General features: G+C 46.9%; 1 protein-coding gene across 2 annotated transcripts in view; it reads right to left on the bottom strand.

Annotated features, from left to right (window-relative positions):
• Positions 1–10,162: 10,162 nt before the first annotated feature.
• Positions 10,163–17,003, bottom strand: part of LOC144155526 (guanidinobutyrase-like) — a 40,926-nt gene continuing 34,085 nt past the window's right edge. Inside the window, exons 4-6 of one of the 2 annotated variants that reach the window (XM_077687032.1) lie at positions 16,498–16,645; positions 15,558–15,652; positions 10,163–10,458 (exon numbers count right to left, since the gene is read on the bottom strand). In XM_077687032.1, coding sequence (XP_077543158.1) covers positions 10,357–10,458; positions 15,558–15,652; positions 16,498–16,645 — 345 coding nt within the window. In that variant the 3' untranslated portion in view covers positions 10,163–10,356. The remainder of the gene's footprint in view (positions 10,459–15,557; positions 15,653–16,497; positions 16,646–17,003) is intronic. The other variant, XM_077687031.1, reaches the window with a different exon arrangement.

Below are 17,003 nucleotides of genomic sequence, written 5' to 3'. Positions count from 1 at the left end.
CTCCCCGGTCTGGCGCTCGGCCCTTGTGTGTGGGACTACTACGCTTGGGAAGTTCACCCGGCTTGTACGGGAAATCGCCCCTATGAAAAGGGGCGGCTGCAAAAATGCAGGAACTTTTTTTTATTGATGTGCCGCCCACTTGCATCTCACATTCGTGGTCTGCGGTCAGATGTGGTTAGTTCAGTTCACGAAGTCTCCCAGGAGTGGACGTTTGTGCGTTTCCCCAATATGTGGCTCAAGTCTATCCTCCTCCTCATAGCTCTTACCCGTTCTACTTACGCTTCGAACACAAAGGGTAGCGTTCAGCTGTTAACATCCCCATTTGACGAGATCATTCCGAAGTTCAGAGTAAGCTTGGTCAAATTCTATGTCACCTACCCTTACAGAGACAAGCACGACGAGTTTGTCCTTGCAACCAATGAAATCTTTCCTTGCAATCAATGCACATTCCTTGGAGTTCAGCTTGACAACCTCTTAAAATACAATGTCCATACCACCGCACTGAGAAAAAAGATGGCATATGGCATAAGAGTACTTGTCAAAGCCCGCTATTACTTTCGCCCGCATATACTGCTTACACTCTACAGTGCTTTCATTCGCAGCCATCTGAGATACTGCATCGAAACTTGGGGCCAGACTTACCAACTTCATTTCGATTCAGTACGGCATAGCGAGATAACGGACATAGCGAGATAACGGACATAGCGAGATAACGGACCCAAGTAGAGCCTGGTGTACCGTCGTCAGGGGGTCACGCTGAGGCTTCGAAAACCACCACGCGGTTTAAATAGTCATAACCGTTCGAACCTCGTGAACCGCTGGCGCTTGTCATATATCTCCCCGTTGTTTAGCGCAAAGAAAACTGCAGGTACATTTCAGGCAAAATCTGTGTATATAACCGGCAGCCACCGCGATCATTTAGTTAGAAACGCTCGTGCGGTTAGTTTTTACTAAGCGAGAAAAGCGGCCGCGAAAGAAAAAAATGGCAGGTTAGAAATGACGCAGAAAGGCTCCACCAGCGCAAGAAAGAAATGGCGTGTTCGAAACGCCGCAGAAAGGCTTCAGGTGCACAAGAAAAAAATGGCGCGTTCGAAACGCCGCAGAAAGGCTCCAGTAACGCAAGAAAAAAATTACGTGTTCGAAATGACGCAAAACAGCTCCAGCATACCAAATTAAAGCAAGCACAAAAAGAACAGCACTCCCGCTGGCGCAGTTTCAGGCAGGGGGTTCGCGAGCACTGCGAAAACGGGAAATTTGAATTCCATATTCATCAAGAGAGGAGTGACAAAGGGCGGCCAAGATGGGTGGTAGCAGTGAGCGGATAGCGGCGCCATCACCCATTATGGTGAATCACTGCTCTGCTCTTCCGACAGCTTTCACATTGAGTGGAACGGCTTTAATTTTTTAGCTGTGCAGATGGTAAGAGGAAAGTAAGGTTTGGTCGATTCATGGAAAGAGAGGATGAGAAGGTGTTTGTTGCCACGCATTTTCTTTGTCATTGTACCTGGTTCCTTGTGCTCGGAGATTGGCAATAAAGGGAAAAAAAAAAAAAAACGCGCTCTAGAGCAAGGCTTTCGGAAACGCCGGAAGCCAAACAGGTGATAGGGGGAAGTCGTTATCAGAAGGTGTCCGTAAGCTGACTCTACGTCAGGGGGGGGGGGGGGGGGGGAAGTTGGAGTAGAAGGTGGGGTATTTGTGGCTTGAAACATCTTGAAGATGGACAGTTCGAACCGAAACAGGTGGGCTCCTTGAGAAGGCGGGAGAGGCCGCGTGGGGTGAGGAGAGCAGACTCACGGCTCTAAACTACTCTCGCTAGAACGCTTTTTAGCGAAAAGTGTGCAAATAAAGCCAGCATGCAGGGTTCGGACAGTGCACAATTAGGTGCTGGAGATTGTCGGGTGTGAGGGAGGCGCCTCTAAGGGACAACGAGGCGGCAGGGATGGGATGTACCATTTACGGAAGATATCTGGTGTAAGGCTAGCATTGGCAAAATATTTATTTATGAAAATTTCGCCATATCTTGGGAAAGTGCGGAGGGGGTTTGTGGTAGTAGTAGTAAAAAGTTTTTATTTGGCCGAATCTTCAGGGCCAGCATGACGACCGCCTGGGAAACCAGTGTGAGTTGTATAAGCCAGACGAACCAGATGGTGATGGGAAGGAAAGAAGAGGGATACGAGCTCGACATATCTGAGCCGCCGGGAAGTAGAATAGGCAGTTAAATCAGCATACGCAGTGGGACAGCAAGGGCAGGAGGGGTAGAATCGTTAGCGGTAGAGAAATAGGAAGGAGAGAGAGAGAGAGAGAGAGAGAGAGAGAGAGAGAGAGAGAGAGAGAGAGAGAGAGAGAGAGAGAGAGAGAGAGAGAGAGAGAGAGAGAGAGAGAGAGAGAGAGAGAGAGAGAGAGAGAGAGATCTGCTCGGCTTCTTGGTTAGGTTAGAGGTCCTATAGTACTGGCGTGTTTTTAACTTGGTTCACAAGCGTGGTCCAATAGAGCTCTTCAAGCTCCTTAGGGGGTGTGACCCATGCCTCCCAGCAAGTGTGGCAGGAATTGGTTGCAGGGAAGATCTCAGGGTGCTTTGTATGTTTGGGCATGTCCAGAGGATGTGTTCATTGTTGGGGTGGGGTATTGGTCGCATGCAGTGTGAGCATTTTGGTGTGCCTGGAAGCCCGTCTGTGTAGTGTTGTATGTGTTGTGTTGGTAGCGTGCACGTCAAATAAGAACAGCGTCAGGGCGGGCGAATTGTCTAGGGTAGGGGAGGGTGGTTCTCTGATCTCTGACGTCCCGTAAGTATTTTCTACGAGTCTGATGCATTTCTCGGCGGTGCTCTTTTGGAAGCGAGGCGAAGGAGTAATCACAGCTTTCATTTGGGTGTGTAGAAGTAGTCTGGACTCCGTAGCGGTGTTTGATGGATGAGGAGGGAGTAGAGGCGTTTGTCCAGACGTAGCTGGAGGTAGATCTCCTTGATGGCGCAAGGCAGGGAGATCCTCCCACCGTTCTCCGAGGGCCCGGGCCAGGGGATCAACGGCGCCCGGTGAAGAGCATCGCGGGCTAGTTGATGGGTCAACGAATTGTCGTCAATCCCGGAATGTCCATTGACGCAACGCAGGAAAACGGTGGATGGCTGTGGAGCGAAGACCGCTCGTTCGACCTCCTGTAGAAATGTAAGGGATAGGGTGCGGTTTTGTATGCGTATAAAGGCGCTGTAGGGGTCGGTAAAGGCTTTGTAATCTGGTAGAGAGGGAAGGAAAGCAAACAACTGGAGGGTATGTGCATTGGCGAGAACCTCGAGAAAGAACCTTCCGGAGGGTGTGGGATTTGGGTTTGGTAAGGGGAGGGTGGTACAGAGCGTAGCCACACAAGGGCACTTCCTTTCCCTTCCTCTCCCACAACCCCCCCCCCTTCTCGAGGAGCCATAAAGGAGGCATCTGTGTAAGCAATTGTCTGGGTCGCTAAAAGATGAGAATGATGCTGCGCGGCCGCATGAGGACGACCTGCATGGAGGACAAGGGACATGTTTGACGGGAGAGGGAAGATACGAAGATTGGGCGCCGAAATCTCATCGGGAGAGGTAATGGGGGAAACGGGAATAGGAGGTATACCCGCCTGAACCAGTAACCACTGACCCTGACGGGTAAGGGAGAGCGAGGAAAGCTGGGGTGGAGATTGGGGAGAGAACGAAGGGAATGAAAGACTGCCGTGACAAAGCGCTTATCAGTAGAGGCGGTGATGGGAAGGTTCAGTGCTGCTTTGTATAGTCCCACCAAGGTGGCCACAAGGGTTTTCAGTTGAGCGTTGGTAAAGGAGACGTAAGGGATGAAGTAGAAGAACTTGTTGAGGGCGAGCGCGTGGGCACCCGTGGGGACCCGCTCGCCGAGTGACCACACGGCGCAGGAGGTGGGTTAACGAGTAGCAGGTCGCGGCAGCGCTGTGTAGGGCTTGTACGCTCTTGGCTGCACGCCAAGGGGCACCAGGAACCTTACATTTGTTGGCGACAGGAATGGCTGCGCCAAAAATATGGAGGGAGATGGGGTTGTGGGCGCGCTGGTACGAGGAATGGCTGAGGAGAGAGAGAGAGGTTTTATTTCCCTAAGAGCTTTCACCGGATGGGTGATGGCTGCCCGGGAGGAAGGCCCCGTGAGTTTGGCCGCCCGAGCCACGACGGCTTCTTGCACCACCGAATCCGAGTTGCCCAACGCCCTGGGCCAGTGCTCACCGGTTCGACATGGGGGATTGGCTGGGCATTGCCACAAACGGTGATCCATGATTGGACCAGCCCACAAGCGGGGCAGTAAGGCGACGAGTACGGAGAGCGGTACATGCGGTGCAGGCGGGATATATGGAAGAGGATAAGCTCGTATTTTCAGTAGCAGAAGAGCAGACTAACAGCGGTGAGAAAATAACCGATGAGATCCACGCCACGCTGCAAGGTATCCTGCACGTGACCTGGAGAGCCAGACGAACACCAGAGTGTGAAGTCGTCAGCGTCAAAGATGCGATAAAGATCAGGAATTTCAGCTAGTTGGGAAGCCATACGGGAAATAGCAATATTGAAAAGGGTGGGACAAGGGCGGAGGAAAACGGAGATTGAGTTTTTGCTAACGTGATTTCCACTGCCTTCTTTCCACGTCATCTCGTGAGAATATACGCTGTCGATGTAACTCATTTTTCTGAAGTCCAACAATTACAGAACTGACAAGAAATCCCACGACAATTTTGCCCGTACATTTTCTTTAAGTAAGGGGCATCGCTAAAAAAGTAATGTTGATAAGACAGAATTAATTTTTTCCAAACCTAAACATACAGTACCATGCTTGTTACACAACCTTTTTTCTGGGTACAGTCTGTGTTGAAGCTGATCAATCTGTAAAAACCTGAATGTGGTATTTCAAGAAAACGTGTTATCGGATTCGCGTGTCGGTAAAGTAATAAGCAAACTGTCCAGGACAACAGGCATGTTATCTAAGCTTTGTGTTTTGCTACCACCACAACTTAAGATCGTCATTCACAGTTCCTCATTTATCTCCAATATTTCGTATGGTTGCTTAGTGTGGAGCATCACTACCGACTCTTAACACATCAAAACTACAGTTTATGCAAAAACAGGTTCTCCACATTGTGGGCATTGCCCCATTTGACGCCCACGTACATAACCCCCCTTTTTAGGGGTTTATAAATTATGCCTGGAAATGGGGTCTATAAGCTTAAATTACTTTACCGGTATAAAACTTGTAAAGATAATTCTGACACGTCATGTACACAGTGGCCAATTTAAGTCTAAAAAACGAAAATATACCGTATGCGCCATAATAATTCCCCCATACATTATGACCTTCAAATGTTGCTTTTTGACCTACCTCAGTAACTAAACACGTTAGGTGCTAAGCCTGCTCCGGTATCTTAGGTAGAGGAAGTTTCGGTAGAGGGCTTTTTGATAGCCTTTTTGGGGCTCGGACCTTTCGGGACGAGGGCGGTTCGGAACAAAAATAAATTAAGGCGATCGTTTTAGGCGGCAGCATGCGTGCGTTGTTGACGTGGAAGCTGCAAGCATGTAAATCGTACCTATTTATTACAGATGTTCTTGTCCGTAAGAAGGAGGAGTACAACTTTTATTGTTTCGAAAAATCTTGTGGGTGGAGCCCTCAGTCCAGGGCGCCATTGGAGCAACCCGCCATCTTGGCCCGTTCGATCAGCTGCAGCTGTCCGCTGGGGCAAGAGCTAGCGAGTTCTCTCTCCCACTGCTCTGGGGAGGGGTTTGGGATGGGGTCAATGTGGGGGTTAACTTGGCATTCCCATACCATGTGGTAAAGCGTAATTGCGCGTTATTTTATGACACTGGAAGGTTATGCGACCTTGCAAACCATTTCCATTTATTTTCAGAAAAATTGCCGGAAAATGCGTAGCTTTCACATAATCTTATTGTTCAATAATTAACTTTTTCTAGCGGCCTATTATCACTAGTATTGTATATAACAAATCAGTAACAGTATCATGTTTTTTTCACTCAGTTTTCTTGTGATGACTTAATATCACTTTTTTGTTAATACGAAAGTGTTTTATTCCGGGATACAACCAAGATTTGACTGACGTCATATCCGTCACGGAAGTGACGCCAGTACAATGAAGAAGCTGCCTGTAAAGGGTGCACCCCTGCACACGGGGTCTTCTTGCGGAGAAGCATCCTTTAGTACTAAAGAGTACGTTATATTCGTTTTCGGGTTTTTTATTTTAACACGAAGGTGTTTTATGCCAGGATACACCAAGATTTCACTGCCATCATATCCGTCACGGAAATGATGCCAGTGCACCTTTGCCGAAGCGGCCCGCCAGCAGTACGTCGCTCGCCAAGCACACCCACAAAACAGCCGCTGACCCGCAAAGCATGATCAGCTGCAGATTTCGCTGCACATTCACATTTCACTTTCATGTTTTACCGATTCCCATGACAGAGGAATCAACCAGTTTTTTTTTTAATTTAAAGGGCGTGCAAATTATTGCCATTGTGCATATGTGTGCGTTGCTTTCTCTTGATAACTCAAAACACATAAATGCGTTATTAGCAATGCATTACCGAAGACACCTGTCGTACCCCGCGGCACGCCTCCATCCCAGCCTTATTGTCGTTTTCAGTGACTCCGGTGGGTTTATTGTGTTTGGAACTTAGAAGTTGGGAAGGCTCTGGAATAATAACCAAAGCTCTGTATAATTTTTTCTGCAACATACATAAATATATTTTTGGAAGTACTGTACATCTGTGATTTTAGGCGTTCTGCCCCAAAATATACTTGTCATAATTTAATCGTGGCTTTAGTCCTATCTGAAACAATGTCACCTGCAGCTCTCTACCATCAGTACCATTTTAACCACACAAATGTTCGTTAAAAAGGTATTGATGGTGTAAAATCTTGCCGCGTATATGCTCGCTTCATTGCAAATATGTTCGGAGGGCGATCGCCTTCTGCAGCCCCTGCAACGTAACTGCCTTTTGTAGCGCAAGCCACACTACGCTACCTCGGGCAGTCTTCGCGGGGTGACCAGTTTTGCCCTTGAGCGCTAGAGGTCAAACCGCAGCCCCTTCCGCAAGCGCCCGGCACGCAGCAGCGGCCCGATAACGGGGAGAGAAAAGCGGCAGGGAAGAGATAGGCGAGGAGGGAAAAGAGACGTGCGCGGGACGTTGCGCGGGAAGGCGAGGAGGCCGCCGCCGCAGCAGTAAGCGCGCGCCACGAAGGAACGCCATGAGGCCACGTACGGCGCAGAAACGTGTGCTATAGAGGAAGACGAACATACAGCTGTGGTCTCTCGTACAGCGGCGAGGTTTAAACAACGCCGTGAGGCGAAAAAAAGGAAAAAGGCTGCTGTTGCGTACAGCTTCGCTGCCTTCAAGTCTTACGCATTAGTGTGAGCTTGCTTCATTTTTTCTTTGTCCCCCGCCCACTTCTCACGCTGTTCCCCTCCTGTCTCGGTTCTCCCAGTATAAAGGCAATGGAAGTTTGCGAAATTCAATTCAACTTTTCCGCGTTCGCTGTGCTGGCGTGCTATCTTTTAGGACCTGTTGTCGCTCTTTTGGAAGCCGATCGCGGAGGCTATGCTTGGCGCTCCAGCCACGAGCTCCGTGCTTAAGCGAGGACCTTTGTTGTGTTTTGTGGTTAAAGCATTGTTTTTAACGCGTTTCTGGTGTTTTCTATCATGATAATTACGCCCACGTCTATTTTAATAAAAGAGCACTGCAAGAATCCCTTATGTATTTGTTTTTCCGCAAATATGCCTAATGTTTTCTTTTTGCTGAAAAGTATTGACAAGTATTGAGTATGCTACCAGATTTAATAGTTTGGAAATGTTTTGCCTATATAAACGGCTCGTTCACTAATTCTCACCTTTGGGCCGAGCGGCTGAATCGAGGGACGGCAGGACGGACGGACGAACAGACAGACATCATTGAATAAATGAAGCAAATGAATATAAATCAAACAGCCTCGACCGGTACCGCCGAAATAGAACCAGTTTATACCCAATCGTAAAATAAATGAATTTGCCAAATGGAAAGTGGACTTTTGACCACCCGAGGGTGGAGATAAAACCGTGGGGAAAGCTATATACTCAGCGACCCACAGCTAGGAGTACGGGCTCGGGAGACTTCCCATGATCTCCCCTGGGACGTAGCGGAAGGAGTTGGGTTGAAGGGAAAGGGAAGAGGGAGAAGGAAATGGGAAGAGAATTGGGACAGCGAGTTTTTGTTCTGATCCATAGATTTCTGACTCCTTTTCAGGCCCGATCTCTTACCTCAGGGAGGGCATCAGACTGTGCCAATGCAAAAATTTTACGGCCCTACAACGGGGTTGCCGATCACCCAGAGGTGCTGCTTGCGTGGCTACGACCGTCGGAGATGTAGAAAACCTATCAGGGGGTGGCGCACTGGCCCCTCCCGTGACACTCGGTTCCACAGCCGGTGATTCCGGTGGGCCCCGACCAGCGGTACTAACGATTCGTGGAGGGCGTTTTCCACTAATCAGGGTGGTACGTTGTTGTTGGCGCGTCTGGAATCTTCAGGGGCGGCAGAGGTGTCTCGTTACGTGAACGATTTTCTTGTGCTTCTGGAGTGTAATAAGGAAAGATTTGATACATGTGTCTCCGAAACACCTAATATGTTTAAGGTTTAGCCCTTCTAGATATTACTCATGAGGTTCCGGAGAATGGATCAATAAGATTTTTGTATTTGACCCTGGCAGTGGATGCGAAACATGTGTGTAAGCAGTACAAGCCTCGCGCCAACAATCCACGTGTTCCTCATCATTCCGCGCACTCCAAGCTGGGAAAAAGAGGAATAGTTAAGCTGTGCGTCTCGGATGCCCTAAGCAAGTCGTGCTCTTATGCCGTGCGAACTGCCTTCGACGAACAAGTCAGTCGGATCCAATCGGCTGGCGACCCACTCCACCTGGTAGCATCGGTGACGGAAAGCATTTTCAGGAATCTGAAGTATTGCCATCGTAAGGATGCGCACGATGAGCCTGCTCACGAGAGTGAGAAGAAAAAGGTTGCCGTTGTGCCGCACATTCACGACTTGTCTCACTGTTTAAAAGAGATTGCCAAGCGTGTAAACGTGAAGGTAGCGCTTAGCGCTCCCCACAAGCTCGTGAAATTCGCCAAAGACACTACAAAGACAGGTGCGAAGAACCTTGGATGCCACGTAAAGCATCATGTGCTGTACGTTACGTCCCATGTGTGGAGCGTGTGGTTTATCGCATTCCCCTGAAGAAATGTGGATCAGGTTACGTCGGTCAAACTGGCAGATGCCCTAATGACCGATTGAGGGAGCACGACAACAATGTCAAAAAAGGGACTGATGGGTTCTTAGCCTGGCATTGCAAATCTTGCGGGTGCAAACCTCAGTTTGACATGTGCGCGGTGACAGGAAGAAGTGGAAACCGAGCTACGCGAGAAATAATTGATTGATTGATTGTAGGGTTTAACGCGCCGACGCAACGCAGGCGATGAGGCGCGCCGTAGTGGAGGGCTCCGGATTAATTTTGACCACCTGGGGATCTTTAACGTGCGCCGAAATCTCGTGCACACGGGCGTTTTTGCTTTTCGCCTCCATCAGAAAAGCGGCCGCCGCAGCCGGGAATCGAACCCGCGACCTCGTGCTCAGCAGCGCAACGCCTTAGCCACTGAGCCACCGCGGCGGGTGCGAGAAATAATTGAAGCCCACGAAATTGAAAGGCAGGGTAGTAAATGTGTGAGCTGAGCGTCAATCACCTTGCCCCCAAAAGAGATAGATTTCCTTTCCAGCACGTGCTGTACATCGGGCATGACTTAACTTGTTGTCTGTGTAGATTGTGCCCAGTGCGTTAACGCGTGTTGATGTTGTGGTGTGCTACCAAAGATTATACGTCTGTTTTTTTGTTGCTGTTCTTGTTCTATTTTTTATCTTTTACTGGCGTTAACATGAAGAGTGCGTATAAAAGGTGCAAGGTTTCTCTTATAAAATTCAGTTGGAAGTCAGCGGTCGTCCCGTCGTATTTCTGTGTCTTTGTTTCTATTCGCGCTGTAGCTGTTTTTTAAAATGAACTACCAACTCGCTTAACAGTATACTTTGTGAAGCTTTTACGACAGTGATAGTAGGCTCCGCATCGGAAATGAAATCGAAGCCGTCAGGCGTTCTGTGCACGAAATTGGATTTTAATAATAATAATAATAATAATAATAATAATAATAATAATAATAATAATAATAATAATAATAATAATAATAATAATAATAATAATAATAATAATAATAATAATAATAATAATATTAACAACAACAACAGCAACGTCCGAACAAGCAGCCTTGAAACAGGAACAGAGCGCCTTTCGGGAATGCCTAATCCAAGCACTTGACTCCTGGTAAGACGCAGATCATCTCGAAGAGGAGATTGGCAGCCGTGAGCGCGGTGTTGCCGCTTGTGTCGTACGGTGGAGAAACCTGCGATCAGCGCACGAGGTTCATTATAATATTGACCCACTATATGTATGCTCGTCAAATTATGCGCTAAAACAAAACGCAAGTCCAACAATGGTTTCTAAACATAACCGGGCTCACGCGAGCCCATGGAAGCAACCTTTAACCGAGAGTTGGAGAGGTTCGGTAATAGCTGTTCTTATATCAATGATCGCTTTAAAATGCGCTAAGGTTAACTAGGCAGGGTTTAGACCTACTTGCCAAAGGGTGAACAACAATAATGTAATTAGGTCGCATTGTCTTGAGGACGAAAGGAAATAATTATCCGTACGGCCTGTCTGCGCGGTTTCTGCACGGGACGAGCAAGGTCCCGGTGTGTGCTATATGCTCTTTGCAAAACCTCAGGCTTGACCTATGCGTTCTTTTCGCTTAAGAGCTGTGAGAAGTAATTCATTTCCGTTGGAGCTCTAAACATTCCCAGGTATTGAAAAGTATGAACACTTGAAGACCTTTACGTAAAACAACTTAAAGGGACAGACAACCAATTTTTGTGGAGTGCATGTCGTCTAGCTCATATAAAAGCCAGTGTTTTATGTACTGGGGTAACCGCAGGTACTTTCTGAATAAACAGGCGGGAATAATTTTATTCTCACGCTAAAATTTCTGAAATCTGAAAGGTGCCGACACGTATTGTCTAAACGTGACACTAGCTTACGTGTCCAAACAACTCCTTCAATTTCAACGGGTGATTCAGAAAAACGCACGAAGGAATAGGAAAGGTTGCACATTATTGTTGTTTTAGCCGGGGACAAGTTTTTAAATACCTCCTTTCATCTCACGTGCAGTTCAAAGTACGTTGCCTCACGGCCCCCTGTCATGGTTGCCAGCATTCCTTCTGGCGGGACACGTATGGCTGGTAGATCTAAAAATTCCGATTTCAAAAGTTCTAGGGCGCTATCAGAAAAACCGTTTCGGGTTAAGGTGTTTTAAGGGTTTTAAGTGATGCCCTTTCATTTGGGATAAAGACGAAAATGTACTCGACAATGACCGGTCATGCATTACGAACGTGAAGACATTCAAGGACAGCTACAGATGATTCGGTTTTTATAAACTTGGTGAAGGCTGCGGGACATCTACTTAAATTTTTTTTTGTAATCGAAGTATAGTCACAGTGCCGATATGCCCCATTTGCACCATTTTTTTTGTCACTTTCAGCTTTCGGTACCGATAACCCGAATCAATATTTCCATTTTACTAGCCGGAAACCGAGCACAGGATTCTAGTAAAAATCTCGGAGTAAATTCATGACGCTGCACAAATGCGCCGGTATATTTTTGTATTTTGTACCAGTAATAACTTTAACTAACAAGGCTACACCGCAAAAAAAAAAAAAAAAAAAAAAAAACGGAATTTTGCATGCAGCATCCGAGGTTTTGTTAGAACGAGGTTGACCGTTTCGAATAAAGGCTGGAAAAGATAAGTCAGAAATTGCGAAGGAAATTGATAAAAATTTTAAAATACGACCGCAGTGCAATGAATTAGAAAGCAAACAAAGGAAGTTGTATGCTAATTGTTACGCTAAAGATTTGCTCAAAATTACGGTTATATTCATCAGATGCATGCCCTTTGAACTGCTTCAATGGTGGCCGCAAACAGTCCGGTCTGTCGAAATTTGCTAGTTAGTTTCAGATCCATAAACTTTCGCATTCAAGCATCCTGAACCAAATTGGCCAATGAGACGACTCCTCGATGCGCGAAGGAGAATAAGCGCTTTTGCTGGCACTAAATCCCGTGTCGTATGATTTACTATTGCTATCCCAATGAGGTTGACGGGTTAGTAGCGTTCGGGCTTGATTATTTGAACTGCCTGCAAAGCGTGTAGCGCCACGCGCTAAGCAAGTGTGCGTTGGAGCTAGCTTTAACTAAACGGTAACCCTTTTAGGCTTGATTATTTTATTTCTAGCAAAAAAAATGTTTTTCGCGTGCTTGGTTAAATTCTAGGACCCCATGATTAATTGAGAAATAAAACTGGTAGTGCAAGTATTATCAGATCAACAGGACGTCTAAGAAGGACATCAATTAAAAACAACGATGAATTTTTTTTTCAAAAAATAAATCAAATAAAAAAACAATTAAAACTGTTATTTTGAGCGCAATTGCTTCCGCGTATTTTACTCAATTTTATGACACCACAATCCTACAAACAAAATCAATCTTGTAGCGCGTATATATATAGATAAACAAGCATGGCATTAAAGCTAGGACCACAGCATTTTTAGCCGCTACGTAGTCAGCCTTTTCTTCACTGGGGCCTTTTCTTTGTAGCGTCCAGCTCAGCAATGAGCATTCTTAGAACTAATTCCTAGAAAACTAGCAGTTTTGTTTTGGCTCTCAATGCGCTAGGAGAACGTTTGTGAGCTGGCATCCATGCTCCGTGGATGGCTCCGTGCTTGCTCAGACCCCTGCAAGTCGCCTGTCCATGCAGATCTCCATGCCAGGCGTGTCTCGCTGTCAACCCCAGCGGTTTTTATGTCGTGACTTATTTGGCGCTGCTTTTAAAAGCCCAAATCAACTTATGTGATTTATTGAGAACTGCATGGTCGCGAAAGCCCCCCAGGAATTACGGCGTCAACTAAATGCCAACAATACCACAGCCCTACCGAATTGTCCTATGTACGCACAAGCACCAATAACGAAGCTCGTACATGTCGATATATCTCACCCCCTTCCCCTTAAACAAACATGTACATTGGAAGCTAGCAATTTGTGCATAACACGGGTACGAAAAAGTAGTTATCTGTATGCCTCATTTAATGTTGTTTCCCCTTTTTGCCAGATCGGGGAGGCAGTTGCAAGACTACGGAGTATAATTGTAGGCTCAGGCAAAGTTAGAGTTTGTCACTGTTATCCTTGTTTTTACTGTCTTGTTTCTCCACTCCTTTCAGAAATTTTCAGCTCTAAATTCGAAAATAAAAATGTGATCTATTGCACCTGCTTCATTGTCACAATTAAAGCTGAGTCACCCGGACATTGGATTGTGCTGTACCATAATGCCCTTACTTCTGTTCTGTATAAGTTCGTCGCAAGTTGCAACGACCGTAGTTTTGTGGTTCTGAAAACGTAAGCCAAGAGTGATAACATGATACCCGGAATTGTACGAGAACTTAAACCATGTTGGGCTAGTTGGTGATGAGATACAAAGGAAGGAACAAGGATTGCAAGAGCTGGAACATGGAAAAAGGATTGCAAGAGCTGGTGATGACCGGGACAGCGTGCCTTCGATAGCTATCACGCAAAAGGAAATCGCATTCTTGGAGGATGTGGCGATAAATGCAGTGATATCATATGGATTGACAGGTTAGGCAATCTTCTCCTCTCTTCTGTACGCGCTTGTTGTTCTTTCCATTAAGTGTGCTATTTATTTTCCGCAACTTGTAATAAAGGGATCAGTTGACAGTCAGCGCTTGTGGTGTGTGTTTCTGTCCGTCCTTCGTCAAAAAGTGTGCTGTTTCTTCCTTTGTGTCGCGAAACGCGGCTAAACCAAGTTTGTCGAGTGATAGCTCCGTTTTCGTGCCGGGGGCGCGCTGTGAATGTGCACACACGTAAACCGCAATACAAAACACAGACGCTGTTCGGCGCAGTCGGCGCAGAAGGCGCCAACGCACCGTGAACTTGGATGCAGCCAACACCTCCCCGTATCATTTTCTGATAGCACGCGCCCTTACTCTTTCCCCATATCCCTCTCCGCATCCCGTCCTCTGGAAACGAACGAGCGATTAGACGCTTTCATTGCGCAACTACAGAAGACGCTGGCTTGTCTTTGGCTGAGCGTGAAGGCCAGACTGACGCTGCGACGAACGAGCCGTTTTCTTGATTTGTACCTAGAGTAATAGAGCTTTCGCTCTAAAAGTGTGTTTCAAACAAGCACCGAGTTTGAAAGTTTTTTTAATTCGGCGTATACGCCGAATAAAAAAAAAACTCTTCAAAACGCGGAGCTCTGATATAGCGTGCCGATGTAAATTGTTGTACAGTGACGTTGTATACTGGGTTCGATTATGAGGTATTTAACCAATTCAGAAAAAAAGTGAGCGCAGTTTGTAGCATTTCCGGTGCTGCAACAAGTCCTTCGCGTCTTGCTTCATTGCGTTGAAATTCTAAATAGTGTAATTAGAGTGTACTATTTGCAATGCCGCATCAGTAAAAAAATTAAGAAAGAAAGAAAGAAAGAAAGAAAGAAAGAAAGAAAGAAAGAAAGAAAGAAAGAAAGAAAGAAAGCAACACAGTTCTGCTGTCGGAAAGGATGCTACTTATGAAACCTTGCAAAGTAATATCACTTCATCGCGAGTTTCTTTGCCCCTCACTGTTGATATCAGAATTATGAAGAAAGCGTTTTGATCATTCAATTAAAAAATCAATGTCATGGATGTAGGTATTAATTGAAATTATATAAAATTATCTCAGCTGTTCCTTAGGCCGGGGTTCAAACTGATGATGGGCTTTTTTTGTGTGAACAACCGGGAAGTAAACACAACGCGGAAACAGCCCGTCAAAATGGTTCGAAACGGAACACTGACGTCCGCTCAAGAACCTCATGCACTGTTGGAAAGCAACCATGCGAAAGTTAGAAATCTTCAACCTATAGTTTAGTGCGGCACGCTGGTGAACGCGAATACTACTTTTCAAAAATTAGATTCCATTTTTCTACCCCAGCTTTTTTCCGCTTTTGTAGTTCTTTACCTTACAAAAGTTTACTAGAACTGTTCCTCAACTGTGCTTTGTTTGGACATCATCAAACGCGGCAGATGAGATCTACGCCTGCTTACTTGTTCCCAAAAACTCGCGTACCCAGCAGGCAGTACATGGCTTTTTGTGACGTCAGCTAAAAGCGAAATTTGTTTTCAATAATATAGGTAATCAACACAATGAACTGTCAGATAAAGACGATGATCTGTTGAAGTACGTTCATGTTTCCATGCATATTATTAAATGAAGTCTGCCTCAGTGTTTTTGGTTTCCTCTGTTACGATGGTTCTGCCGAAGCAAAGAGTTTGCGCGATATTGAGGGGTACTTCCACCTTTAAGTTCCTTCATACGTAAAGAAAAGCAGTATGAAGGAACTTTACCTCAACCAGGTCGACTCCAACAATGTTCAGTCCTTTGCAGCTGCGTATGATTTCGAGTGCCTGCGCGCTCGTCAAACCACCGATTTCAGGCGTACCTGAAATTAAAAAGAAGTTGCAACGCAACAGAATGCGTATTTCGAAGAGGCAAAAACCAGATACAGGTGAGGCCTTATAATATAGGGCACCACGTGCGCTGCCATGAATATGCGCCCACTCTTATATTCATGCTCGATCAAATGACGGTAGACGCACCCAAACAGGATACCTACACGCCCAAGTATAATTTTATACTTATAAATAGGCCTGATAAATTATGAAGAACGTTATGCACCTGTTGCTAGTTTGGGAAGCAACCGATATTTGCTGCGAGCATTATGTGACGCGGAACGCTCGCTCAAGGTAATTTCATTACGATGCATCAAATCAGCTTTTGGGTGAGCTTAATGAGGTGCGAAAACACTCTGCAGCTACATTTGATGGAGTGCAAGACCACAAAAACGCTGCATGCATTGCACCAAGCGTTCGTGGTGCAGTGGATATCGTACGCAGCAGTTATGATGGGCGAAGGACAAGGAGCCTCCAACAGGCCCCCCATATCGTCGTGGCCCCGAGCTGTGACGCTTCCGGCAGCGTCTTCTCCTTTTCTTCCTTACCGTCCCTCCTCTCGCCTATATTGATGGAACCGGGCAGCGGCGCAGCCACTAGAGCACACAAATTCGCAAGAAAGCGGAGCGGCGAAGGAAGAAATAGGCTGCGGGGGAGGGCGCTGTGTTCCCCTCCCCCTCTCCCGGTTCCCGTCCACCAGGCTGCGGGAGGAAGCGGGGCGGGCATTCATAAAGTAATGCGCGTTAAAAGCGTGCGAGCCACTCGAATGTCGAAAAAGCAATAAAGGGCGGCTCGCGGCGAGGAATGGTGCGCTTAATTCCCGGCGCCAGCTCACCAGTGCCCGGCGCGAATGCGGGGTCCAGACAATCGATGTCGAAAGATATATAGACGGGGCCGGCGCCCAGCACGGGCAGCACCTTGGTCTCCATGATGGGCACCATAGATTTGAACCAGCATTCCTGCGCCTGGATGATGTGGAAGCCCTGCGAGCGAAGGAGCCGCGCGCACACGCACAAATGGCGGCCGCTGCAGCAGCGGGGCATCGCATGCGTCTGCAAGGACTGGCCGCGGACCACGCACGCCGCCGCGTCCAGCTCAGAGGCGGCACACTTATCCTGTTCTTACATCGCTTATCGCCTAATAGATGCGCGTACACACATGCGCAATACGAAGAAGAGTGTGTCATGCCTTATTTAAAAATGAAAAGTTAATTTCTACTCGGTGAATTCTGGAATAATTAACGCGGCATTCAAATCTTGGGCGAGTCCAGTTTATGCGGCCCGGACACGCGGAAAATTTATACGAGTAATGTGAGACCTTGTCAGGTTGCGGTCCTGACAC

Source organism: Haemaphysalis longicornis, unplaced genomic scaffold (assembly GCF_048455015.1).
Source record: "Haemaphysalis longicornis isolate Haplotype H1 unplaced genomic scaffold, Haemaphysalis longicornis Haplotype H1 scaffold_1, whole genome shotgun sequence".
Classification (NCBI taxonomy): domain Eukaryota; kingdom Metazoa; phylum Arthropoda; class Arachnida; order Ixodida; family Ixodidae; genus Haemaphysalis; species Haemaphysalis longicornis.
Note: the sequence above shows the minus strand (reverse complement) of the source record. Positions and strands in the feature narration are given on the sequence as shown.